Source organism: Hemitrygon akajei, chromosome 1 (assembly GCF_048418815.1).
Source record: "Hemitrygon akajei chromosome 1, sHemAka1.3, whole genome shotgun sequence".
Taxonomy (NCBI): Eukaryota; Metazoa; Chordata; class Chondrichthyes; order Myliobatiformes; family Dasyatidae; genus Hemitrygon; species Hemitrygon akajei.
This window is the reverse complement of record NC_133124.1, coordinates 212967287-212994771: the sequence shown is the minus strand read 5'-3', so window position 1 is coordinate 212994771 and position 27485 is coordinate 212967287. Positions and strand designations below refer to the sequence as shown.

The 27485-nt window shown below is 42.3% G+C and overlaps 1 protein-coding gene across 1 annotated transcript; it reads right to left on the bottom strand.

Moving 5' to 3' along the window:
* Positions 1–1092: 1092 nt before the first annotated feature.
* Positions 1093–2992, bottom strand: LOC140729191 (probable G-protein coupled receptor 139). The gene is made up of 2 exons (XM_073048716.1): positions 2923–2992; positions 1093–1991 (listed from the first exon to the last, which is right to left on the bottom strand). The coding sequence occupies exons 1-2, from the start codon at positions 2990–2992 to the stop codon at positions 1093–1095; spliced, it is 969 nt and encodes a 322-aa protein (XP_072904817.1).
* Between the last annotated feature and the right edge of the window lie 24493 nt (positions 2993–27485).

The following is a 27485-nucleotide window of genomic DNA, read 5'->3' as shown; positions in this document are numbered from 1 at the left end:
TGTGTGCCTGACACCGAGATGATCTGGGTCTTTGGTTCGGTGGAAGATGGAGAGAGAAGATGCCAGAAAGGAGAGATCATAGACATCAGAAAGGAGTGGACTTGTAGTGGGGCAGGGAGTCGATGAAGCCTGGGGAAATCGATGGAGGATTGGCAAAAGGGAAACATGAACTCCAACTTGTGCACATTAGACTGTTTCATTAACATGTGCCCTTTTCTTTTTGTTTTATTTTACTAACCCTTTAGTCAAATCAACAATTATGAAGCTAAATCATTTAATTGCATATGGTATACTGTCTGTTATTTTGCGGTACTGATTTGTAACAGGGTAACTCATCATGCAACATCCACACAAACATGAGGAACTCTGCAGATGCTGGAAATTCAAACAACCCACACAAAATGCTGGTGGAACACAGCAGGCCAGGCAGCATCTATAGGGAGAAGCGCTGTCGACGTTTCGGGCCGAGACCTTTCATCAGGACTGGCGATGGGTCTCGGCCCGAAACATCGACAGTGCTTCTCCCTATAGATGCTGCCTGGCCTGCTGTGTTCCACCAGCATTTTGTGTATCCACACAAACAGGAGGTTTTGTACCTCAATCTCATACATTTGGTGGGGGCAGAGATTGTCTTCCCTAGATTTACACAGCCGACTGAACCTGGGGTTACATGGGTCTCAACTGGCTCTCAACCCTCCCAGTGTGATGAAATAAAAAAGAAGAAAGAAAATACCTTAATTTATCACATGCTCATCAAAACCTACGTGAAATGTGGCATTTTTCATCAACAACCAACAACGTCTGAGGATGGTGCTGGGGGCAGCCTGTTCGAGTCACCATGATTCCGGCACCAGCATATCATGGTCACTAACCTTAACTGTACATCTTGGAATGCGGGAAGAAAGCAGAGCACCCAGAGGAAACCCACATACTCATGGAGTGAGCATTCAAATTCGTTTCAGACAGCAGCAGGAATTAAACCCTTAACACTAGCATTGCACTAACCGCTAGGCCACAGTACCAACCTGAAATAAGCTGCAAGAGAGAGAAAAGAACCCACAATATTTGATACAGCTTTATGTCAGTTGTTTTCTATTGACAGAGTTTCCCATTCAGTGTGACCAGATACTTCACCCCATTTTTCAGCTCCTGTCTGAACTTCCTCTGCGTCAGTCCATAGATGCAAGTGTTGGTGCAGGAACTGAGTAGTTGCAACATGAATCCTGTTTGCTGGTTGATGTATATGGGGTTAGTGTAATACTTATCCTCGTAATTATAGTTTTTCAATTGCCATTTTAAGGAATGTACAAAATATGGAGTCCAGAGGAGGATGAAGTTGGCAGATAGAGTGAAGAGCAAAACCATAGACTTCTTACGGTTCTCACTCTCGGGATCATTGCGATTATCGCTGTTACTCACGAGCGCCCTACGGATTTTATTGGACTTTATAATATGTTTAACAGTAAGGGCATTAAATGAAAGGATGAGAAAGACTGGTGTCAAAGGAGTTACTATACTGTCAAACAACTCGTAAGCCGCCCACAGGGGTGAGGTATAATAGGCAGCAGTTCCAATGCAGAGATATGGAATGTTGTTAATCACATAATCGGGTTCATTCGAAAAGTAAAACGGGATGCTCCTCAAACAGGCCAGCGTCCACACGGTGGCTATAACGACACCTGCCGTCCTCTTGGTACAGTACCTTGTTCTGAGTTTTTGACAAGAAATGGCCACAAAGCGATCAAAGGTAAAAGTGACTGTGAGCCAAACAGAGCAATCGAGGGCTGCAATTTTTACGACAAGTATCGTGGCACAGACCGGAGTGATGAACAAAAAGTTTATTGGCAAATAAATGTTGTTGATTCGCTTCAGTATGACTTCGACAATCACCACCATTAGATCTGCCGTAGCCATGGCAACCAAATAGCGAGTGATACATCTGGAGAGTCCACAATTTCCCCGGCACAGGATTACGATCGCCACCAGGTTAACTGCAGTAGAAAGGAAAGAAAGTTATCTCCAGACTCTGTAAATAACTCTATGTCAGGGAGAAAAGAAATTACAAATTTAAAAAATCTTGGTAACAATATGAAGAACAGAACATTCTACATATGGTGAATGATGTTAGTGCTGTCTGAGAAAGGCCAGCAAAGGATTATTACTAACAGCTGATCTGGCAGAGAGGTGGGAGATGAACGAAAACACTGCAGTAAAAGATACCGTAACTGTGAGAAGAAAAAAAAATTGCATTTCCTGAAAATCCACCCCTCCAAAAGAAAAACCCTTCCATTCCAGGCCTCCTTCAGGTGCTGGAGGAAACCAGAGTTCTTGGATAAAAATCCAAAAGGAGAACGATTAAACTCTAAAGACAGAGCTTTAGAAGTCAGAACTGAACCTGGGTAACTAAAGCTGTGAGACAGCAGCTCTACTAACTGTGTCAGTGTGAGACACTTGTTGGTTACATTTGGTTGGTTCAGTATAGAGGATTCCAAACTATCAACACTGAAAACAGTTCACCAATTTGGAGGATTACAAGGATGTTATTGCCTCATTGAGAAATAGTGCTTGGGCACCTGAATGGTGGGAATGGAAGAGGCAAAGGGAAGGTGATGTGGTTGTATAAAACAGTGCTGAGCAAGGCAGTGGTTGTTGTTGGAGATGGATGAGTGAACCAGAGAGTCAGAGGAGGAACGGTACTTCCAGATGTTGAAAGGAAGGAAAGGTGCATCCGGTGGAGGCAAATTACTGCAGCTGGTGGAAGTACATCATGCTTTTTACACATTTCTGCTTGCCCCTCTCCACCTGCCTGACACATATACTCTCAGCCTCCCTTCTATAAAAAGGAATATTTGCATGTTGCAAGAGAAGAAAAATAAACATTCACAGGGCATTCAGAAAATTATGCACATCAACTTCCCTTACCTGTGATGCCAACTGCTGCAAGAATGGGGTAGTAGATGCTTTCAAACACAAAGATAACTGGATAGCCCATGTTATGTGTCAAGAAGAGTTGCACATCAGACACTGTCTGAAGGATGTCAGTCTAGTTATAGGAGACCTTTCTTATACGCAAAGGAATGGTCTGCTGGGATTCTCACCTGCAATGAGCTCTGTTTATTACATTCAATTAAACAACCAGACTTAATCAACCAAAGACTAAACCAACTTTAGAAGCTATTTTGATTTGTTTTCCATTGGAAAACAATAGATGTCTAGAAAGCATGGGCACTGACTCATTGACAGGCTTGTGTGTAGTTATTGCACAAGTGACCTATCCCTTCATGAGTTATCCTCAGAGAACTGTGTGTTGTCTGGCAGAGGGAGCTGGCCACTGTCAGTGACTGTGAAGCTATTGTGAATGTACCCAAGAAAATGAATCCCAGTGTAGTATATGATGACATATATGATGATGTATTTGGAATTTTAATCCTCAATTCTTGCATTTTACACTTTACCTGCCCAATACTTTGTTTTGTTATTTGTCCCAAAATCTCTCCCCATTCAAAGGTTCAAAGGTTTCAAATGCATACAACATACAACTTTGGGGGAGAGGAGTGCCCCAAAGAATGAACGACAGTTGAATGTTAGAACCCCAAACACCCCCCGCCCAGCTCCTCCTTGCCGCATGTGAGTGGCAGCGAACATGATCCCTCTTCACCCTCCTGGCAAAAAAAAACTGTCATCTTTTGTCATGACATCACATCTGTACCTTGTCCAGCACTGTCCTTCCTAATCTCAATTTGACATCTATTCTAATTTCTTTGTTCCCTCCCGGGATATAAAAATGACTCTCACATCCAGGTTGACAGTTTGTTCATCTTCATACCTTCCTTAATTTCTTCTCTATGTCATCCTCCAATTCTTCAGCCTGCTTTCACCATTTACACTATTGTGATCAATGATGACATGTTCATCCAGGACAGGCCCACAGATTTACTCTGCAGCTCTCTTCTCACTCTTTCTATTCAAATGTAATGCTTCAGATCTTTCAGCAATGAATTTCATTCACCTATTCTCACATCTTGTTTTTATCTTCTTGATGTCTGTTGATCTCCTTGTATTTCTCCATATAGATTGTCTCATCTGCACATTTGGATTCACTGTCCTTGGCATACATATCTAAATCAGAGTAGGAAAAGAAGTGGCCCTGATACTGACTCAGGGGGAACTGCATTTTCTTCTTCCCTCCAGTCTGCAAAGCAACATTCCACCACCACTCTCTGTTTCCTGTTACTTTGCCAATTTCCTGTCCTTGCTAATATTCTTGTATATCATCAGTCTTGATGATAAACTTGTCATTCGGCACCTGATGAGAAAACTTTTCAAAACATAGATCACTGGTATTTCTTTCATTGATTACCTCCTGTTATTCCAGGGGGTAAAAAACTCTATCAAGTTAGTTGGACACCACATCCCTTTGATAACTCCACACTGGCCTATTCTCATCAATCTACGTACATCTGTCCAAATGATTGCTTATTCTGTCCCCAATGATTGCTTTGAACAATTTCCATCAGAAAAATTCAATCATCCTGTCTGCAGAGTTTCTGGGTTTATTTCCATGTTGTCTTTTGAATAAGCGTGTAATATTTAAAACATTCTAATCGGTAATCTCCCAATTATGGACAGGTGCTACTTTACTTCCCTCAGCAGCCTGGGATGCATTCCATCTTTACTGGGTGAATGATCTAATTTGGGTAATGTTAACCTTTTAAATACCTTTTCTCATCTCAAAGTTCAAAGTAAATTTATTCTGATGGTATATGTCATTGAGATTCATTTTCTTGCAGGCATACCCAGTAGAACACAGAATTACAGAAGAGCTGATAAGACACTACACACAAACATGGTGGTTGTCCATCATGTCTGACGATGATAGGAAACCTGTGCGGCTTATTTGTTAATTAAAAAAGCCTTTGCACTGAGGCAGTTCCACTCCTTCATCGTCTGAAATCCCTGTCCAAGGTATGAATGGGCATCACAAACTGATGTCTTCCTTCATTCCAGCGGATAACCCTGATGTCTTCTGTGCCTCGTCATGCTCTCCACTGGGTGCTGCAGTGCTGAGTGTTGCCCTTCGCTCTCCATGGAGTGTTGCAGTACCACGTTCCTGGCCTCTGGATCTCACTGTAGATCTCATCTGCCCAGTCTACCGGAGCTGACCTCGCATGCTCGGACAGGCAACTTCCTGTCTCACCAGGCTGTGAGGCTGCTGGCTACCCTCACCTGGTTTAGCCTGCCTGTTGAAGAGGTGTAGCAGGGTGCTGACAGCAACTTGCTACTTGGAACCAGAGGTGAGAGCTCAGTTTCTGGTGGGGACCAAATATGAGTGAGTTGCCCTGGAATGGACAAACAAGCCCACTCATCAGAGGTGCTACCCTCCCTGGACATTCCAAACACCAAACACACACAAACAGACACTGCCAAATAACCAGTGTACAAACGACAAGCTGTGCAAGTAAAAAAAAAACTTATTTCAATAATATTGAGAATGTCAGGTGTAGAGTCCTTGATGGTTGTTGAATCAGTTGAGCATTGAGGTGAGTGACGTTATCAATGCTGGTTCAGGAGCCTGGTGGTTGAAAGGAATTGTCTGTGCTTGAACCTGGTTGTGTGGGAACTGAGGCATCCTTAACTCCTTCCCAATGTGCTCTGACTCCAAAAGTATCTTGTTTGATATTCAAAAGTGCTTACCTAAGATCTCTGCCTCCACAAGTAAATTTTCTTCTGGTCTTCAATCAATCTCTTCCCAATTTTCCCATTCATATGGATAGAGAATATTTCTGATTTCTCTTTGTGCTTGGTGTCGCCCCTTTCTCACGCTACCTCTGTGCCACTCTGAATTTACCGTGATCAGCTTGATTTTCACCGTGTTAAACTGGTGAACATTCCTTCTTCTGCTACTTATGCAGAAAATGACCTGTCTGAGTGGCACGCAGACAAAAGTTTTTCATTATATCGTTGGATATGTGAAAGTAATAAACTCTTTCATTTTTGGTTTCTTCGATCAGGAGGCTCTTACTGTCTTTTCAACACGGACCTGTGATGGGACAGTGTGTGTTTGGTAGGAGGCTTGTGTGTAATTAGTGTGCAATTTGACATATTCTCTAGATTATATAAGGGTGGGAACAGGTGGGATTATTTTGAGTGTGTGTATGGGGGTGGATGATCTTTCTCAATTCAAAGTGTGGCAGGAGTATTCACTCCAGGTGTTCTAGCAGATGAGAATTCCAAGTCATTTCTTGAGCTCTGGGTGACAACATTTGTGTGGGATGCTTTCAGTTTGTGCCAGGACATGGCATTGTAACACCAACTGGAGGCACTGTGGTGCATCATCAACTATGGAACTTGTATGAAGACAATGTGTTTAGAGATGGTCCTGCTGCAGCCGAAGGAATGGTGATCCAAGATGTAATGGGTGAACATCAAGCAGAGGCAGTCAGGGAAACAACAGAGGGCATCTGAGCCCCAGACCCTTCCTCTGTGTTGGAAAATGCTGGGGGTGAACATAACCATCCTGAACCAAGATCAGAGCATTGTGTGTAGCTCAGCAGCATAAGGGGATGAGCAAGAGTTCATTGATGATGACTTGAATAGACAGCAATGCACATAATCAAAGTGTTGTCAGCAATGCACATAATCAATGTGTTGTCTCCCTGGTGCCAGTGTCACTGATGTCACATAATATTGTAGAGCATATATGTCAAACTCAAGGCCCGCGGGCCAAATCTGGCCCGCGGTGGAATTATCTTTGGCCCACGAGATAATATCTAATTACTATTAAAGCTGGCCCCAGTAATCGAAGCGCCTATGGCGTATGATATGGCTAATGCTGAGTTTATTCAGATACCAGGTTTTCAGGGTTTTTAGTGTTTATTCGGCAGTCTTGCTCGGCAGTCTTCTTCATAAGAAACGGAATTTGTAAAGTGAAACACTTTGTAGTTATAGCAGAGACTGAGACACATGAGAGCAGGTTGAAAAAACGGAGGCAACGAAAGCTGCGTTCACACGCATCCGACTGATCCGGCCCGCATGAAGCTGCATTTTGCTCAATCCGGCCTGTGACCTAAAATGAGTTTGACACCCCTGTATAGAGCATTCCAAATGTGAAGGACAAGCAACCAGAGATCATAGCCCACAATGGTAATCATTGGTAAAGGAGAAGTGTGGTCCTGTAACATGAAGTTAGAAAGCTAGCTCATAGATTAAAGAGCAGGATCTTCAACTAATAATCTGAAGGAAACATGTTTTTAGCAGAAGGGGAAGGACACCCTCAGGATGGGTTAGGAGCACCTTATGTCTGCGGATCCTCCAACCAAATGGCATTAATATTGAATTTTCCTCTGGTAAAACGAATTCCACCTCCCTCTCCTCTTTTTCCATTCCCCCCTCTGGCCTGTTACCTCTCCTCACCTGCCTGTCACTTCCCCCGGGTCCCCTCTCTATTCCTTTCTCCAATGGTTCACTCTCCTCTCCTATCAGATTCTTCCTTCCAGCCCTTTACCTTTCCCACCAACCTGGCTTCACCTATCAGCTTCTAGTGATCCTCCTTCCCTTTCCTCATTCCTTTTATTTTGGTGTCTTCCCCCTTCCTTTCCAGTCCTAACGAAGGGTCTCAGCCCAAAACGTCAACTGCTTAATCATTTCCACAGATGGTACCTGACCCCTGTTGAGTTCCTCCAGTATTTTGTTTGTGTTGCTCTGGATTTCCAGCATCTGCAGACTTTCACATGTTGTTGTTCATTATTGGTATATTTATTATTATTATTATTATTATTATTATTTCTATTTTGTAGATTGGTTGTTTGTCAGTCTTTCTGTGAAGTTTTCCATTGACTCTTGTTCATTTCTTTGTTCTCTGAATGCCTGCAAGGAGATGAATCTCAAGGTAGTATATGTTCACATATACATTGTTGTTCCTTATCGCGCCTTGTGGTGCATCGAGCGGTATTTTCTGCCATTTCCATAGCATTTGACTGTTTTCTATGAAGCTGAGTTGCTAGCTCAATGTTCAGCCCAGTATGAATGGGAAATGTGTGAAGTGACGGCTGGATTTCAACTCGGGACCATTCGGCTTAAAGTCCGGTGCAGATGCCACTCCACCACCAGCCGATGACATTGACGTACTTTGACAATAAATCTTCTTTGAACTTTGATCTATTGCATATTTGACACTTCTCCCAGCTTTTCCTGTGTTAATTCTCAGTACCTGAAGGAGTGTCCCATCTCTCTGCTCTCCTCATTTCTCCACACTTAGGAACGTCCAGTTGTGGCAGTTCACCACCCTTTCAATGAACTTTCTCTGTCACCTTTTTGAACACCTCATGTTGTGTTACATTCAACAGACTACCCTCAATCCACTCTTGCATATCCAAATGTCCTGCTAGTAACATTGGCATTGGGTCAGTTTAGTAATTTTACATTAGTCTATCATATGGTTCAGTGTTCGTAGCTATATGCTCCAAACCGTCCAGCTATTCTGCAGTGTTCCTTGCATATGATTGATATGAAATACTACTCGTGTATGAAAAGTTTATCAATTTATTTATTCCTTGTTTTTGTTTCTGGTGCATACGAAACATTTTGTTCCTGGGTCATTGGGTTTCTCCAGGCGATGCTGATTAATTTTAAATAACATTTCTAGATTTACAAATCAGCCCATGGATTAGTGTGATAGATTTGGTGGTAATATTTTAGCCGTACTTTACATCGCAGCCATGGATTCTGAATGTTTCATATGATATATTGACATTCATAGATTATGCTTTTCCTTGGTTCTGCTTGATTTTATTCCCATATTTAGTTTTGATATTTAATGACTAGAGGAATTTTTATGGGTAAAGTGAACGGAAGGGTCACGTCAGATGATTTAGGTGGTGTTGATTACTCAGACAGTAGTAAGTTGACTGTCTTTGCATTGTGGTTTAGTCCATTGGTCCATAAATTCCAGACTGAATGGTGTGAGTTCAGCCAGTCTCCTGATTTAAATGTTCATGAGCAACTGTGGGGTGGCACAGTAGCGTATTGCTTAGCGTAAGGCTTTATCGTGCCAACAGTCCTGGTTCAATTTCACTACTGTCTGCAAGCAGTTTGTACGTTCTTCCCATGACTCTGTGGGTTTCCGCCTGGTGCTCTGGTTTCCTCCCAGTTTCCAAAGACATACACTGTAGGAGGTTAATTGGTCACGTGGGTGCAACTGGGTAGTGGTCGCTCATTGGGCCGGAAGGGCCTGTACCATGCTGTACCTCTGAAAATCTCTAAGGATAAGAAACTTATATTTCCAGAGCTATTTCTTTGCTTCAGAATACACCAGGTCTCAAATAATTGCCAATAATTTTCACAAGAGGCAGGTTCGATATTGTCATTTAATAAAAAATTGAATAGGTATATGGACAGGAAAGGAATGGAGGGTTATGGGCTGAGTGCAGGTCGGTGGGACTAGGTGAGAGTAAGCATTCGGCATGGACTAGAAGGGCCGAGATGGCCTGTTTCCGTGATGTAATTGTTATATGGTTATAAGATATAATTAAGTATTTTACCTTTTTGGCCTTCCTAAAGGAAGTGTTACTGAATTATTTTACTTAGTGTAAAACTTTTCACTTTCCCATCCTGCTGATTAAATTCTACAAAACATAGTTGTTACCTCAATGAATATCATTTGGGTTTTAAATCTTCTGTTCAGAAATCATGCAACTATATTTTAGTTTTGTTATTATAATATACACTCAATTGTCACTTTATAATGTATAGGAGTGTACCTAACAAAGTGCCCCATGAGTGGAACTCAGTGGTCTTCTGCTGCTGTAGCCCATTCACTTGAAGGTTCAACATGTTGTGCGTTTCAAGATAATCTGCAAACCTCTGTTATAACACGGGATTATTTCAGTTACTGTCAGCTTGAACCAGTCTTGCCATTCTCCTCTGATCTCTCTCATTAGCAAGCTGTTTTTGCCCACAGAACTACCACTCTGATTTATTTTTGTGTGTGTTTTGCACCATTCTCTATGAACTTGAGAAACAATTGTACATGTAAATCCCAGAAGGTCAACAATTTCTGAGGTACTCAAACCACCCCGTATGGCTCCAAAAATAATACCATAGTGAAAGCTGCTTTGATCACATTTTCTTCCATTCTGATGGTTGGTCCGAACAACAACTGAACCTCTTGACCATGTCTGTATGATTTTAAGCCTTGAGTTGTTGCCACATGATTGGCTGATTAGATACTTGCATTAACGAGCTGGTGTACTGTTGTCCCTAATAAAGTGGCCACTGAGTGTATTTAATGTTAACAGGAAAACTATACTTTGAATTATCAGCTTTAATTGGTTCTAACGTAATCTGTGGCCTATAAAGTTGAGCATAAAAAACCTCTGGCGATAGTGTGTAGTGAGACTGCTGGCAAGGAGTGGCTAATAAGTTGGCAAAATTGCAGTCAATGAGATGAGTTGCAATGTAAAAGGGGACAATATTGAAAAGGTCGATAAATACAGGACTGAATGTGTAATATTTAAATGAACACAGTATCTGGAATAAGGTAGATGAACTTGTAGCACAGTCACAGATTGGCATGTATGATATTGTGGGCATCACTGAATCATGGTTGAAAGAAGATTATTGTTAGGAGGTTAATGTCCAAGAATACACATGGAATCAAAGAGACAGGCAGGTAGGCCAAGGGAGTGGGGTGGCTCTTTTAGTGAAAAATGAAATCAAGTCATCAGAAAGAGGTGACATAGAATCAGAATGTGTAGAATAATTTTGGGTAGAGGTATGAAACTACACTGATGGGAATTATATACAGATCTCCATACTGTAGTAAAGATGTGATCTTCAAATCTTTGACCACAAATAGAAAATGCGTGCCAAAAAGGCAATGTTACGATAGTCATGGGGGATTTCAATATGCAGGTAGATTGGGAAAATCAGGTTAGTGTTGGATCCTAAGAGTGGGAATTCTTATAATTTGTAGATGGCCTTTTAGAGCAGCTTGTGGTTGAGACTACTAGATGATCAGCTATTCTGTATTGGGTGTTGTGCCATGAACCAGAATTAATTAGAGAGGTTAAGTACAAGGAACACTTTGAGGCCTGTGATCATAATATGACAGAATTCACCCTGCAACTTGAGAAGGAGAAGCTACAGTCAGATTTATCAGTATTACCGAGGGAATTACAAAGGCACGAGAGAGGAGCTGGAAAAAAATGATTGGAAGGGAACACCAGCAGGGATGATGGTAGAACAGCAATGGCTGGAATTTCTAGATGCAGTTTGGAAGGTGCAGGATAGATACATCCCAAAGAAGAAAAAGTATTCTAAAGGCCAAAGTTAGCATGGTTTCCTTAACGGAAAATTTTGCCTGACAAATCTGTTGCAATTCTTTGAGGATATCACAAGCAGGACAGAGAAAGGGAGAATCAGTGGATTTAGTGTACTCTGATTTTCAGAAGGCTTTTGACGAGTTCCCATATGTGAGGCTGCTTAACAAGATAAGAGCCAAAGGAATTAAAGGAAAGATACTAACATTGATGGAGGATTGGCTGATAGGCAGGTGGCAAAGAGAGGCTATAAAAGGGAGCCTTTTCTGATTGGCTTCTGGTGACTAGTGGTGTTCTGCAGTAGTTTGTGTTGGAACTTTTTAAAATGTGGATGTGAATGATTTGACTGATGGAGTTGATGCTTTGTGGCCAAGTTTAGAGACAACAATATGAAGATAGCTGTTGAAGAAGCAGATAGGACGCAGAAACAGTTAGACAGATTAAGACAATGTGCAAAGAAGTGGCAAATAGAATAGAATGTTGACAACTGTATGGTTGCTGGAATTTCGAAGAATGAGGCGAAATCTCAATGAAACCTATCAAATGTTGAAATGCCTAGATAGAGTGGATGTGGAGAGGATGTTTCCGACAGTGGGAAAGTTTAGGACCAGACAGCACAGCCTCAAAGTAGAGGGATGTCCGTTTAGAACAGAGGTGAGGAAGTTCTTTAATCAGAGGGTGGTGAATCTGTGCAACTTGTTGCCCACATGTCCCAGTGGGGTCCAGGATATTGGCTGTATTTAAGGCAGAGTTTGACAGGTATTTCATTAGTCAAAGCATGAATGGTTATGGGAAGAAAGCAGGTGAATGGGTGAAAGCAGGTGAAGGGGAAATGGATCAGCCAGGATAAAATGGCATAGCAGACTTGACGGGCCAAATGGCTTAATTCTGCTCCTATGTCTTATGGTCTTATTAAGTAGATGGCGTGTATTTTTTGTTCCATGTTCATATAATTTCAAAACTAATCAGATGGACGGAACCCATTCATTGGATTCTTTTACCAATCTGCATTGTTGATCAGCTCGTAAGCCTTTCTGATTATCTCCTAGTATGTGTCAATAAACAACACATTCCGAGGATGGTGCTGGTGCTGTCTCCAAGATTTGGCCCCAACATGGCATGATCAATAACCTTAACCGTATGACTTCAAATGTGTGAGGAAACCAGAGCACCCAGAAGAAACCCACATGCTCGTGGGGTGAGCATGCAGATTCCTTTCAGATGGTGCAGAGAATTGAGCCCTTATCACAGGTAGTTGTGCTAACCAGTATTGTACAATGCTGCCCTCAAATAATCTGCAAGGGAGTGAAAAAAAATCTACAATATTTGGGACAGCTTTACCTAAGTTGTTATTTATTGACAGATTTTCCCATTCAGTGTGACCAGATACTTCACCCCATTTTTCAGCTCCTGTCTGAACTTCCTCTGCGTCAGTCCATAGATGCAAGTGTTGGTGCAGAAACTGAGTAGTTGCAACATGAATCCTGTTTGCTGGTTGATGTAAATGGGATTGTTGTAATACTTGTCCTGGTAATTGTAGTTTTTCATTCACCATTTTAAGGAATGTACAAAATATGGAGTCCAGAGGAGGATGAAGTTGCCAGATAGAGTGAAGAGCAAAATCATAGACTTCTTACAGTTCTCGCTCTCGGGATCATTGCAATTATCCCCGTTACTCACAAGGACACGACGGATTTGATTTGACTTTATAATATGCTTGACTATAAAGGCATTGAACAAAAGGATGAGAATGATTGGTATCAAAGGAGTTACTATGCTATCGAAAGACTCATAAGCCGCCCACAGGGGTGAGGTATAGTAGGCGGCTGTTATAATGCAGAAATATGGGATGTTGTTAATCACATATCTGGGCTCATACAAAAAGTAAAGGGGGATGCTTCTCAAACAGGCCAGTGTGCACACAATAGCTACAACTACACTTGCTATCTTCTCGGTACAGTACCTTGGTCTGAGTTTCTGACAGCAAATGGCCACAAAGCGATCGAAGGTAAAAGCGACCGTGAACCAAACAGAGCAATCGAGGGCTGCAATCTTTGTGACAAGTATCGTGGTGCAGACCAGAGTGATGAACAAAACGCTTATTGGCAAATAAATGCTGTTAATTCGTTTCAGTATAACTTCAATGATCACCACCATTAGATCTGCCATTGCCATAGCAACCAAATTACGAGTAATACATTTGGAGAGTCCGCAATTTCCCAGGCACAGGATTACAATCACCACCAGATTAACTGCAACAGAAACAAAAGAAACATCACTAAACTCTGCAAATAAGCCACTACCAGGGTAACAAAAGATTACAAAGTAAAAAAATTTTGTGATAAGATGAAGAACAGAAGATTTGACATAACGTGAATGCTGTTGGTGCTGTCTGAGAAAGGGTAGCAAAGGATTATTTGCAGCTGATCTGCCTGAGGGGTGGGAGGTGAATTAAAAACACTGCATTAAATGATATTAGAACTGTGAGAAGGAAAACCTGAAAATCCCCCACCCAAAAAAAACCCACACCTGAAATTAATCTGAAGGTCAAGAACATATAGTGTTGAAAAGTTTAGATGTTATTGACCTTATATCTGAACTTCTTGAATTCAATGTTGAAAGGAAGGAAAATTCAGATGGTGAAAGGAAGGAAAGGTGCATCCAGTGGTGGCATCTTACTGCATCTGGTGGAAGTACATTGTGCTTGTTATACATCTCTGCTTGCCCCTCTCCACCTGCCTGACACACATACTCTCAGCCTCCCTTCTACAAAAAGGAATATTTACATGTTGCAATGCAAGAGAAGAAAAATAAACATTCACAGGACCCTCAGAAAATTATGCACATCAACTTCCCTTACCTGTGATGCCAACTGCTGCAAGAATTGGGTAGTAGATGCTTTCAAACACAAAGATAACTGATAGCCCATGTTATGTGTCAAGGAGAGTTGCCCATCAGGCACTGTCTGAAGGTTGTCAGTCTAGTTATAGGAGACCTTTCTTATGCGCAAAGGAATGGTCTGCTGGGATTCTCACTTGGAGTGAACTCTGTTTGTTACATTCAATTAAACAACCAAACTTGATCAACCTAAGCCAACATCTATTTTAGAAGCTATTTTTAAATTACTTTGTGTTTTTTCTTTGGAAAACAATGCTTCTCCAGAAATCACATGTATTGTTTCAATCACAGGCTTGTGCGTAGTTATTGCACATGTGGCCTATCCCTTCATTAGTTATCTTCACCAAACTGTGTGTTGTCTGACAGAGGGAGCCGACAAAGGTCAGCGACTGTGAAACTACAGCATAGTTACTGTGACTGTCTGTTGAATGTCAGGGTAGTTAATGGTGACATATATGTATTTTGACAATAAATTTACATTGAATTTTGGTCTTTATTTCTTGCACTTTACCCTTTAACTGGCCCCATCCTTTGTTTTGTTAGTTGCTCCCCCATTCTATCATCTTTTGTCATGATAACACATCTGCACCTAGTCCACCTCTGTCATTCAAAATCTAAACCAGATATCTATTGTATTACTTTTGTTCCCGCTTGGGATATAAAAATGACTCTCACATCTTGGTTTATAGTCTCGTCCCTCATCATAGCTTAGTTAATTTGTTCTCTAAGTTGTTACTCCAATTCTACAGCATTGTTTCACTATTTACACTTTTTGATCAATGAAGACCTGTGTTCATGCAGGACAGGCCCACAGATTTGCTCTGCAGCTCTCTCCTCACTGTCTGCTCAAATGTAATGCTTCAGGTCTTTCAACATTGAATTTCAATCACCCATTCTCACAGCTTGTTTTTATCTCCTTGATGTCTGTTGTTCTCTTTATAGTTCAACCCATCCCCAAATCTGTAGATTTGAATTCATTGTCCTGAACATGCATATCTAAGTCGGTGTAGGAAAAGAAGTGGCCCTGGTACTGACTCATGGGGAACTGCATTGACTTCTTCTCTCCAGTCTGAAAAGCAACATTCCACCACCTCTCTCTGTTTCCTGTTACTTTGCCAGTTTTCTACCCAGGCTAATATTCTTGTATATCATCTGTCTTGATAAGCCTGTCATTGGGCACCTGATGGGAAAACTTTCCAAAACACATATCAGTTGTGTTTCTTTCACTTATTATCTCCAGTTATTCCAGGGGAAAAAAACTCTATCTAGCTGGACACCACACCCCTTTGATAACTCCACACTGGCCTTTTCTCATCAATCTGTTCTCTCAACCTCAGAAGGCTGAGTCTAGTGATATGGACAAGCACTACAAACTGGGGTCTTCCTTGATTGCAGTGGATGACCATGTTGTCTTCTGGGCTTTGTCCTGCCCTTCACTCTCCACTAAGCATTGGAGAGCTGTCTTCCTGGCCATTGGATCTCACTGTTAATTTCATCCAACCAGTCCACCATTGTAGGATAGGTGTGTCCCTATCTCACGAGGATTGAGGCCACTAGCTACGCTCATCTGATTTAGCCCACCTGTCAAAGCAGTGTACCACCCTGTGGCTGCTAGCACAGAGACACAGGTGACAGCTTTGTATTCAGGGGGAACCAAAGATGATATTGCAGCTATATAGGACCCTGGTCAGACCCCATTTGGAGTACTGTGCTCAATTCTGGTCGCCTCACTATAGGAAGGACGTGGAAACCATAGAAAGGGTGCAGAGGAGATTTACAAGGATGTTGCCTGGATTGGGGAACATGCCTTATGAGAATAGGTTGAGTGAACTTGGCCTTTTCTCCTTGGAGCGACAGAGAATGAGAGGTGATTTGATGGAGGTGTACAAGATGATGAGAGGCATTGATTGTGTGGATAGTCAGAGGCTTTTTCCCAGGGCTGAAATGGCTAACGTGAGAGGGCTTAGTTTTAAGGTGCTTGGAAGCAGGTACAGAGGAGATGTCAGGGGTAAATTTTTTAAACAGAGAGTGGTGAGTGAGTGGAATGGGCTGCCAGCTGTGGTGGTGGAGGCGGGAATGATAGGGTCTTTTAAGAGGCTCCTGGATGGGAACATGGAGCTTAGAAAAAATAGAGGGCTATAGCTAAAGCCTAGGTAGTTCTGAGGTAGAAACATGTTCGGCACAGCTTTGTGGGCCGAAGGGCCTGTATAGTGCTGTATGCTTTCTATGTTTCTATGTGACTGACCTGCCCTGGATTGGACACAACAAACCACTTCACCAGCTCAGTTACTCCTTCCTGGACACCCATACACTGCACACAAAAACAGAGACTGCCAAATAACCAATAAGCAAAAGACAATTTGTGCAAATACAAAATAAAAACAAATAAATAATACTGAGAACGTGAGTTGCTGTGTCCCTGAAAGTGAGTTCATCAGTTGTGAAATCCATTCAGACTTGTGGTGAGTGAAGTTATCCATGCCGTTTCAGGAGTCTGATGGTTGAAGGATAACAACTTTTCCTGAACCTGGTTGTGTGGGACCTAAGGCTGCTATAATGTGATCTTGATCATATCCTTGCTTTGACTCCAGAAGCATCTTGATTGATATTCAAAAGTACTCATTTAAGATCTTTGCCTCCACAAGTAAATTTCGTTTTGGTCTTCAATCAATCCCTTCCCAATTTTCCCATTCATATGGATAGAGAATATTTCTGATTTCTATTGGTGTTTGGTGTTGCCTCTTTCTCATGCTCCCTCTGTGCCACTCTGAATTTACTGTGGTCAGCTTGATTTTCACCGTGTTAGCAACCCTGTGAGCAGTTAATTTTTTTGCTGCTGATGGTGGCGTGATTTGAAATGTGTGTATGAGGTGGGAGAATGTAAGAGCAAGGATGTAATGCTGAGGCTTTATACGGCAGTGGTCAGACTGCTCTTGGAGTGTTGTAAGTTGGTTTGCCAGTGTTGCTCGGGGTGTGTGGTGAAACTAAGTTACAAGGAGATGGTCCAGAGTGCCAGAACAGATAGGGGAGACATTGCATCAGGAATTAAATTGTTGTGCATGGTTCAACAACTTTCCTGAACTGCATATGTTTCAGTGCAAGAAGTAATGCAGGAAAGGCAGATGAGTTCAGGGCATGGATCAACAAATGGAATTATTATATGATAGCTATCAGTGAAACTCGTTTGTCAGAGGGGCAGGGTTCCACTGTTTTAGTTGCGACAGAGTGGGGGGGATTAAAGTGGACGGGGTGAAATTTTACGTCAGTGAAAATGTTACTGCAATGCTCTGTCAGGACAGTCTGGGGAACTCATCTATTGAGGCTTTATGGGTATAATTGAGGAATAAGAAAGGAATGGTCATTTTAATGGGCGATATTATAGACCAGACAACAGTCTGCAGGATTTAGAGGAACAAATTTGTAGAGCGATCTCAGACTGTTGCAACAAACATAAGGTTGCTATAGTAAGAGATTTTTACTTACAACACATAATGGGTGGCACTCCCATACTGTAAAAGGACTAAACTGGATAGGGTTTGTCAAATCTGATCCGGAACGAGGGAATGTGTGATACTTCAGCTGCTATTAGGGAATGAGACAGGACAGGTGACAGAAGTTTGTGTAGTGGTATACTTTGTAGCTAGTGATCATAACGCCATTCGTTTCAAAGTAAATATGGAAAAAGGTAGGTCTGCTCCTTGGGTTGAGATTCAAAATTGGAGAACGGTTGTTTTGATGGTATCAGAAAGGTCCTGGCAAATGCGGATTGGGACAGTCTGTTTACTGGCAAAGTTGTACTTGGTACATGGGAGGTCTTTAAAAGTGAAATTTTGAGAGTACAAAGCTTGTACGGCCTGTCAGAATAAAAGGTAAAGAAGACAGGTGTAGAGTATCTTGGATTTCAGGAGATATTGACACGCTGGTTAAGAAAAAGAAAGTGCAGAGCACGTATAGGTAGGTAGAAACAAATGACATACAAAAGCGCACTTAAGAATGAAAGCAGAGCTAAAAGATGGCATGAAGTTGCTCCAGCACACAAGGTGAAGGAAAATCCGAAGGGATCCTCAGGATATCTCAAGAGCAAAAGGATTGCAAGGGACAAAATTGGTTCTCTGGAAGATCAGAATGGTAATCTATGTATGGAGCCAAAAGAGATGGGGAAGATCTTGAATGGATTTTTGCGTCTGTATTTACTCAGGAGACGGACACAGTCTATGGAAGTGAGGCAAAGCAGCAGTGAGGTCATGGACTCTATACAGATTATAAAGCAGGAGGTACTTGCAACTCAGAGATAATTTATGTGGATAAACCCCCGAGCCTGACAAGGTGTTCCCTTGCACCCCATAGGAAGCAAGTGCAGAAATTGCAGGGGCCCGAGCAGAAATATTGAACTCATCCTTAACGACAAGTGAGGTACCGGAGGACTGGAGGATAGCCAATGTTACTTCAATGTTTTAGAAAGGCTCTAAAAATGAACCAGAATGTTATAGGCTGGTGAGCCTGATATATATGGTTGGAAAGTTATTGGAAGGTACTCTATCGGACCAGATGTATGAGTATTTGGATTGACAAGGACTGATTAAATATCAGTCAGGTCAAACCAACCTTACAGAGTCTCTTGAGGAAGTTACTAGGAACATTGATGAAAGCAGTGCAGCGGATGTTGTGTACATGGACTTTTGTAAGGCATTTTGACAAGTCCCACATGGGAGATTGATAAAGAATGTTCAGTTGCTCGGCATTCAAGAGGAGGCTGTAAGTTAGATAAGACATTGCCTTTGTGGGAGAAGCCAGAGAGTGGTCACAGATAGTTGCCTATCTGGCTGGAGACATGTGACTAGTGGAATGTTGCCGAGATTGTTGCTGGGTCCATTGTTGCTTGTCATCTAAATCAATGATCTGGATGATATTGTGGTTAACTGGATCAGCATATCTGCTTTTGACACCAAGACTGGAGGTCTAGTAGAGAGTGAGGAAGACTAACAGGGCTTGCAGTAGGAACTGGATTTACTGGAAAAATGGGAAGAGGAATGGGAGATGGATTTTAATGCACACAGGTGTGAGGTGTTGCACTTCAGTAGGATCAACCAGGGTAGGTTTTATACAGAGTTCGGTAGGGCATTGAGGAGTGCTGTAGAACAAAGGGATCTGGGAATATAGATCCATAATTCTTTGACAGTGGAAGATTAAGTAGACAGTATTTTAAAGAAAGCATTTGCCACTTTGGTCTTCATAAATCCCTAGTACCTGGGTACAGGAGGTGGGATGTTATGCTGAAGGTGTATAAGACGGTGTGGCTAAACTTGGAATATTATGTGCAGTTTTGGTCACCTATCAACAGGAAAGTTGTAAATAAGGTTGAAAGAGTACAGATAATTGAAAATAATGTTGCCAGGTCTGGATTACATGAGTTATGAGGACCAATGGAAGAGAGTAGAACTTTATTACTTGGAACCTAAATGATTGAGGGGAGATTTCATAGAGGTAGACAAAAGTATGAGGGGTTAGATAGGATAAGTGCAAGCAAGCTTTTTCCATTGAGGTTGGCAGGAACTACAACTGGAGGTTATGGCTTAAGAGTGAAAGGTAAAAAGTTAAGGGGAACATGAGGGGAACTAACTCAATGATTCTCCAACCAATCTGTATGGTTAACTGCCTCTCAGCCATCCCTGAATATCTCCCAGTATGATGAAGTAAAAAAGAAGAAAAAAAAGTGAAATGTGGCATTTTTCGTCCACAAGCAGAAACTTCTGAGGGTGGTGCTGGGGGAGCCTGTTAGAGTCACCATGATTCTGGCCCCAGCATATCATAGCCACGAGCCTTAACAGTACATCTTTGAATGTGGGAGGAAACCTGCATTCTCATGGGGTGAGCATACAATGTCAGCAGCAGGAATTGAACCCTCAGCGTTGGCAGTTGTTCTAACTACGATGCTTCAGTGCCACCCTCAAATAACCTGCAAGAGATAGAAAAAAGTCTCCAATAGTTGGTACAGCTTTACGTCAGTTGTTTTCTATTTACAGAGTTTCCCATTCAGTGTGACCAGATACTTCACCCCATTTTTCACCTCCTGTCTGAATTTCCTCTGTGTCAGTCCATAGATGCAGGTGTTGGTGCAGGAACTGAGTAGTTGCAACATGAATCCTGTTTGCTGGTTGATGTATATGGGATCGCTGTAATACTTGTCCTGGTAATTGTAGTTTCTCACTTGCCATTTTAAGGAATTCACAAAATGTGGAGTCCAGAGGAGGATGAAGTTGCCAGATAGAGTGAAGAGCAAAATCATAGACTTCTTACGGTTCTCGACTTTGGGATCTTTGTGATTATCGTTGTTACTCATGAGCGCCCTCCGGATTTTATTGGACTTTATAATATATCTGACAGTAAGGACATTGAATGAAAGGATGAGAAAGATTGGTATCAAAGGAGTTACTACACCGTTGAATGACTCGTAAGCCGACCACAGGGGTGAGGTATAGTAGGCAGCAGTTGCAACGCAGAGATATGGAATGTTCTTAATCACATATTTGGGCTCCTTTGTAAAGTAAAATGGAATGCTCTTCAAAAAGGCCAGCGTGGACACAGTGGCTATAATGACACCTGCTGTCCTCTCAGTACAGTACCTTGGTCTCAGTTTTTGACAGCAAATAGCCACAAAGCGATCAATGGTAAAAGTGACCGTGAACCAAACAGAGCAATCGAGTGATGCTCGAGGAGCAGACTGGAGTGATGAACAAAACGTTTATCGGCAAATAAATGCTGTTAATGCGCTTCAGTATAACCTCGAAGATCACCACCATTAGATCCGCCACTGCCATGGCAACCAAATAGCGAGTAATACATTTGGAGAGTCCACAATTTCCCCGGCACAGGATTACAATCGCCACCAGGTTAACTGTAACAGAAAGAACATGTATTATGGTAAACTTTAGATCTTACTGAATTTATATCTGAACTGACAGAAAATGGGAAAGGCTGGTTATCTGAAATACTTGAATTCAATATTGAGTGCTACAGCTTGCCACATACCTTCCAGTAGATACATTTCCTTCAGCTAATATTGGCATTAATTGGGGCAGATTAAGAAATTAAAGAGTGAGTGTGTGTGTGTGTGTGTGTGTGTGTGTGTGTGTGAAAGAGAGAGAGAGAGAGAGAGATTGAAAAAGAAAGAGAGGAAGTTCCAAATTGGAGCAACAGTCGGATGGATGGCGATGACCATCCTCGTGGAGTTATTCAGCAAAACACCGTCATACAATCACATACAGAGCAGAATGCCAAGTCTGTACTGACCTCTTGACATGAATCTCATTTTATTCTCACCATAGTCCGCTTAGCGCACCTGAGATTCTACCAATCAGCAAGCAGGAAGTGTAATCCTGTGACCAGATGATTTACCAATCAAAGCCAATTTACAGTGTGAGATGAAACCAGAGCTCTTGGTAAAAAATCCAAAGGAGAACATTCCACCTCTTAACAATTAGCATTAGAAATCAGAGTTGAATGCGGGTAACTAAAGCTGTGAGACAGCAGCACTACTAACTGTGCGGTGTGATACAACGGTGGTGTAATTTGCATTTGGTTGGTAAGTGTAGATGATTCCATGCCATGAACACTGAAAATACTTCCCCAATTTTAAAGGAATACAAGGATGTTATTTCCTCATTCAGAAGAAGTGCTTGGACTCCTGAACGGTGAGAATGCAAGAAGCAAAGGGAAGGTGATGTAGTTGCATTAAACAGTGCTGAACAAGGCAGCGGTTGTTGGTGGAGATGGATGGGTGAACCAGGTAGTCAGAGGAGGAACGGTACTTGCAGATGATGAAAGGAAGGAAAGGTGGAACCGGTGGTGGCATCTTACTGCAGCTGATGGGAGTACATCATGCTTGTTATACATCTCTGCTTGCCCCTCTCCACCTGCCTGACACATATACTCTCAGCCTCCCTTCTATAAAAAGCAATATTTGCATGTTACAATGCAAGAGAAGAAAAATAAACATTTACAGGACACTCAGAAAATTATGCACATCAACTAGTTCCTTTCCCTTACCTGTAATGCCAACTGCTGCAAGAATGGGGTAGTAGATGCTTTCAAACACAAAAATAACTGGATAGCCCATGTTATGTGTCAAGGAGAGTTGCCCATCAGACACTGTCTGAAGGTTGTCACCCTAATTACAGGAGACCTTTTAATATGCAAAGGAATGGTCTGCTGGGATCTCACCTGGTGTAAATTATGTTTGTTATATTCAATTAAACAACTTGACTTAATCAACCAAAGCCAAATTCAATTTTAAAATCTATTTTGGGTTTTTTTTCTTTGGAAAACGATGGTTCTCCAGAAAGCATGTGTACTATCTCAATGACAGGCTTGAGTGTAGTTATTGCACAAGTGACCTATCCTTTCATTAGTTATCCTCACAGAATTGTGTATTGTCTGGCAGAGGGAGCTGGTCTCTTTCAGCGACCATGAAGCCAATGTTTTGCCATTGAGAATATCGACAAGAAAATGAATCTCAGGGTATTATATGGTGACATGTATGCATTTTGCTAATAAATTTATTTTGAACATTGTTCTTCATTTCTCACATTTTACATCATATCTGGCTTCATCCTCTGTTTTGTTATTTGTCCCATTATCTCCCACATTCTGCTATCATCTTTTGTCATGACATCACATCTGTACCTAGTCCAGCACTGTCCTTCCTAATCTAAACCAGACATCTATTGTATTTCCTTTGGAAATACCAAATTCTAGTTTAGCACAGTTCTTCCTAATCTAAACCAGATATCTATTGTATTGTATGACCTGGTGGTGGGGGGCCTTGATAATGGAATCTGTTTTCTTATGGCAGTGCTCCTTGTCAAGATATTCAATGGTGGGGAGGCCTGCACCTCTAATTGACCAGGCTGCATCTAACACTTACTGTAGCTTTTCCTGTTCCTGGGTATTGGTGTTCCCAAACTGGGCTGCAATGCAGCCAGTTAGGATACTCTCCACTGTGTATCTATAGATGATTGTCAAAGTTTTTGGTGAAAATTATTGTGCCCAAATTGCCTTGTTGTACATCAGGAGAGAATGTTGTTAGGCTGTGAAATATTCAATCATTGTCCAGACTTGTCTACAGATCTCACTGAACAATGTTCAGAGCAGAACAATGCACTTTTTATTCCTCACCTGTGTCTCAGGCTAGATCATGGAGTGACTACATGGAACACAAGAAGATCGGTAGATTTTTTCCCTTCAAGCCTGCCCATCATTCAATATGTTCTTAACTGAACTGCCCCAGGACTCAATTCTTTTTATGTGTCAGTCCTCGATTGCCCTCAATTCCCTGATCTTTCAAAAAAAACATCAACTTCCTCCTTAAATGCCCCCAGTGATCTAACATCGACAACTTTCTGGGGTAGAAAATTCCAGAGAGTTACCCCCTCCCCACCCCCATGAGAAGAACCATTCTACCAGAGCTGGCTTGGACAAAGTATAAAAGTGTTCCCTGGGCATGTTTGAGATAGCTTGGCAATGACACAGCAAACATATCCAAGGTAGATGTCCGCTGCAGAGATAACTATCCGTGGGGTACAATCCACATTATTTCCCAATGTACATCTCAGGTTTAGCTCCACACCATGAGCAATTTTCAGAAAACAACCTTGAAGGAAGCAGTTAATCTTTTTATTTAAGCATGCCACTGTATTTTTCATTTCAACAAAATGTGACAAAGGGTAACAGTTCCAAAACGTCGTTCAATTTCCTCTTTCGACAGATATTGTTCAGTTTGCTGAGTTTTTCCAACCTTTTCTATTTTTGTTTGAGATTTCAGCTTTTCCCCAGCTCTCTGACAGCTAAAACTAGAGTGGAAACGAGAGCTTTCCAACATTTTTTAATATGTGATGAGTATGGAAAGATTCCTGATACAAGTACTTTTAACTTCTAAGTTATCCCTCTTCTTAATTTTTGCACCCTTTCTGACAAATCATTGAATGGTAGTAATGAATGCAATAGCCGGTTGGTGGCGTAGTAGCATCAGCACTGGACTTTGGAGCGAAGGCTCCCTAGTTTGAATCCAGCCGGCTCCCTTGCACGCTTTCCATCTGTGAGTGTTGAATGTCGAACTAGCAACTCGGCCTCGTAGAAACAAGAAAGCCTGCTAAAAAAAGAAATGCCATCACGACAGCATCCTGATGACTCCACTCGGAATTAAGGGCTTTCATTCAATGAATGCAATTGTCTGGATAAAAAGATGTATACTAATAAAAGTTGAGCATGTCATTCCAAAGTTTAGAGATGCCAAGAGGCTACAGGTACCAGAATCTAGAGCAAAATCAATTTAGAGAAACTCAGCAAGTCAAGAAGCATCGTGATACACATGAACATTCTTGGCCCAAATCAACAAAAGTCCATTTCCCTCTGCAGACCCACTGAGTCATTCCAAAGCCTGCTGTGTAACAGTATAATTAGCCAAAATATTAGTTTAGACTAGGGGATCCCAACCTGGGGTGCATGGATCCCTTGGTTAATGTTAAGGCTCCATGACATAAAAAAGTTTGGGGAATGCTGGTTTAGACAGAAATATTAGCAGATACAATAAACTATTCTGGACTCGGGGAGGAGCTGGTCAAGGTTTTAACTTCTTATCACCATCCATTGACCTCTATTGTATGATCACATTTGAACATCAGGAGGATGTATGCATCTACTAATAAAATAGCTTGACTGCATTCAAAGTTTGCATTATTTGATCTGATCCCATATTGTTGTTGTTTCTTTCCGCACCTTGTGGTGCAGTGGGCAGCAATTTTGCCATTTCTTTAGTATTTGTCTGGTTTTTTTTTAACAAGGCCAAGGTGCTAGCTTGATGTTTAACCCAACATGGATGGAAAGTGTGCAGGGAACCAGCCGGATTCAAACCTGGGACCATTCACAACGAATGTCCAGTGCTGATGCCTCTATGCTACCGTCTGGTTAATCTGATCCCAACTAGTAACTAATGGGGGTTGAGCCATAGAAGTGGGGGAGCCCAAAAATAAGGGCTTCTTCAAAGCATTGGGCATGTTCCTTTGGAATTGTGCACTCTGAGGCAGTTTTATAATGTTCACCCCACCCCAGAGACTGTGTACAAGATGATCCAGATTTGCCTCTATTTCCTGAGGAGATTGAGGTACTTTGGAGTATGCAGGCCTCTCCTTCCATGTTCTACCAGTCTGCTGTCACCAATACAATCTTCTATGTGGTGGTGTACTGAGGCAATGACATTAACATAGGTGATGCCAACAGGTTCAATAAACTGATTGGAAAGGCTGTCTCTGTTATAGGAGTCAAACTGGACATACTGGAGGCTGTGGTAGAACAAAGGACCCTACGGAAAATCCTGAAATTCAGGACAATGTTTCTTGCCCTCTGCGTGCCACCTTGGCTGAAAAGAGGAGCACTTTTAATAATAGACTAAGACAGGGGTGTCAAACTCATTTTAGGTCATGGGCCGGATTGAGCAAAATGCAGCTTCATGCGGGCCGGATCAGTCGGACGCGTGCAAACGCAGCTTTCGTTGCCTCCGTTTTTTCAGCCTGCTCTCATGTGTCTCAGTCTCTGCTATAACTACAAAGTGTTTCACTTTACAAATTCCGTTTCTTATGAAGAAGACTGCCGAGCAAGACTGCTGAATAAACACTAAAAACCCTGAAAACCTGGTACCTGAATAAACTCAGCATTAGCCATATCATACGCCATAGGCGCTTCGATTACTGGGGCCAGCTTTAATAGTAATTAGATATTATCTCGCGGGCCAAAGATAATTCCACCACGGGCCAGATTTGGCCCGCGGGCCTTGAGTTTGACATATATGGACTAAGATAACTATGCCACTCCAAATAGCCCAAAATGAGGTCTTGGTCTTGGTCTTACTCTTGGCCATTAGGCTCTATAATGAGAGAACCTTTCACTAGGGAAGTGATAGTCCCCTCCTGTTAGACTGTTTGAAGTCTGTTTTCTTCTGGGATGCAAAAATGACTCTCCCACTCTGATTTACAGTCTTTTCCATCTTCATACCTTTTTTGATTTTTTCTGTCATTACTCCAATTTTTCAGCTTTGTCAAATTTGTCAGATTTTTCACTATAGGAAAGATGTAAATAAGACAAAGTGTACAAAGAAAATAGACAAGGATGTTGCTGGGTCTGGAGGACCTGAGTTATGAGTGTCATAAGTCAGGTGTTGAATCAGGACCCAACTGCAGGACACAGACACTGGAGTCCCAGAAACAGGACAAGATGGAACCCGGGGATGGGACAGGATAAGGACCCAGAACCTGGGTCTTGCCTTGGGCTCGGACCCCCAAACCCAGGCGAGGACATGACGAAGCTTGGCTAGGGACTTGGGGGCTTGAGGCTTGCCTCGAGCCTTGGGGCCGGAGGCTGCAGGCTTGGAGCTTGGGGCAGACTAGGAACTATACATCAACATGGAGCCAAGACTTATCCTCTGACAAGCCAGGATTCATCTTTAACAGGACACTGACATGATACAGGACAGTACACAGACATAGAGCCAGGACTTATCTTCCAACAAGTTGGGACTCATCTATAACTCCACACCAAGGTGGGGCAGGACCATCCATCAGGTAACAGCAGAACAGCCTGACCTACCTGACAGAGGCAAAGACAAGACAGATCCCCCCACAGGGCAACAGCAGAACAGCCTGACTTACCCCACAGGGGCACAGACAGGAAGAAACAAACACCAAGGAACAACAGACAGTTCCACCTCTGCATCAGGGTAGCTCTGAGTAGCCATTACAGCCAGCAGCCTTGGCTGGCTACAGAAGCAACCAGATCCCTACCTAGCTCAGAGTGGCTGACAGCCACACAGCTGGCCCAGGAAACAGCTGAATCCATAAAACAATGACCACTCCAACTACAACCAGCAAGACTCCCAGAAGCCATAGTTCTCCAACATGGCCCAAAGGCTAGCAAGAGTCCATTCTAGCATTCCACCAGCCATCTGCACCATGAGTATCTTGACAAAACAACCCCCAACCACACTCAATACTGGGGCCACTTATATTCCCAGTTCCAATATGAGCCTCAGGTGTTTCTAGTTAAGTCCAACTGCAACAGGGGACCGCCGGAAAACCCGGAGTCCAGAGTCCGCGGACCAGACCATGGACTTTGGACTGAACCACCACAATGAGGACCAATGGAATAGTTTAGGACATTATTCCTTGGAACCTAGATGATTGAGGGGAGATTTCATGGAGATAGACAAAAGAATGAGGAGTT

Coding starts and splice junctions, on each gene's coding strand:
- LOC140729191 (XM_073048716.1), bottom strand. CDS start 2,992: ATGGGCTATCCAGTTATCTTTGTGTTTGAAAGCATCTACTACCCCATT. Junction 1,992..2,922: donor TGCAGCAGTTGGCATCACAG/GTAAGGGAAGTT, acceptor TTTCTACTGCAG/TTAACCTGGTGGCGATCGTA.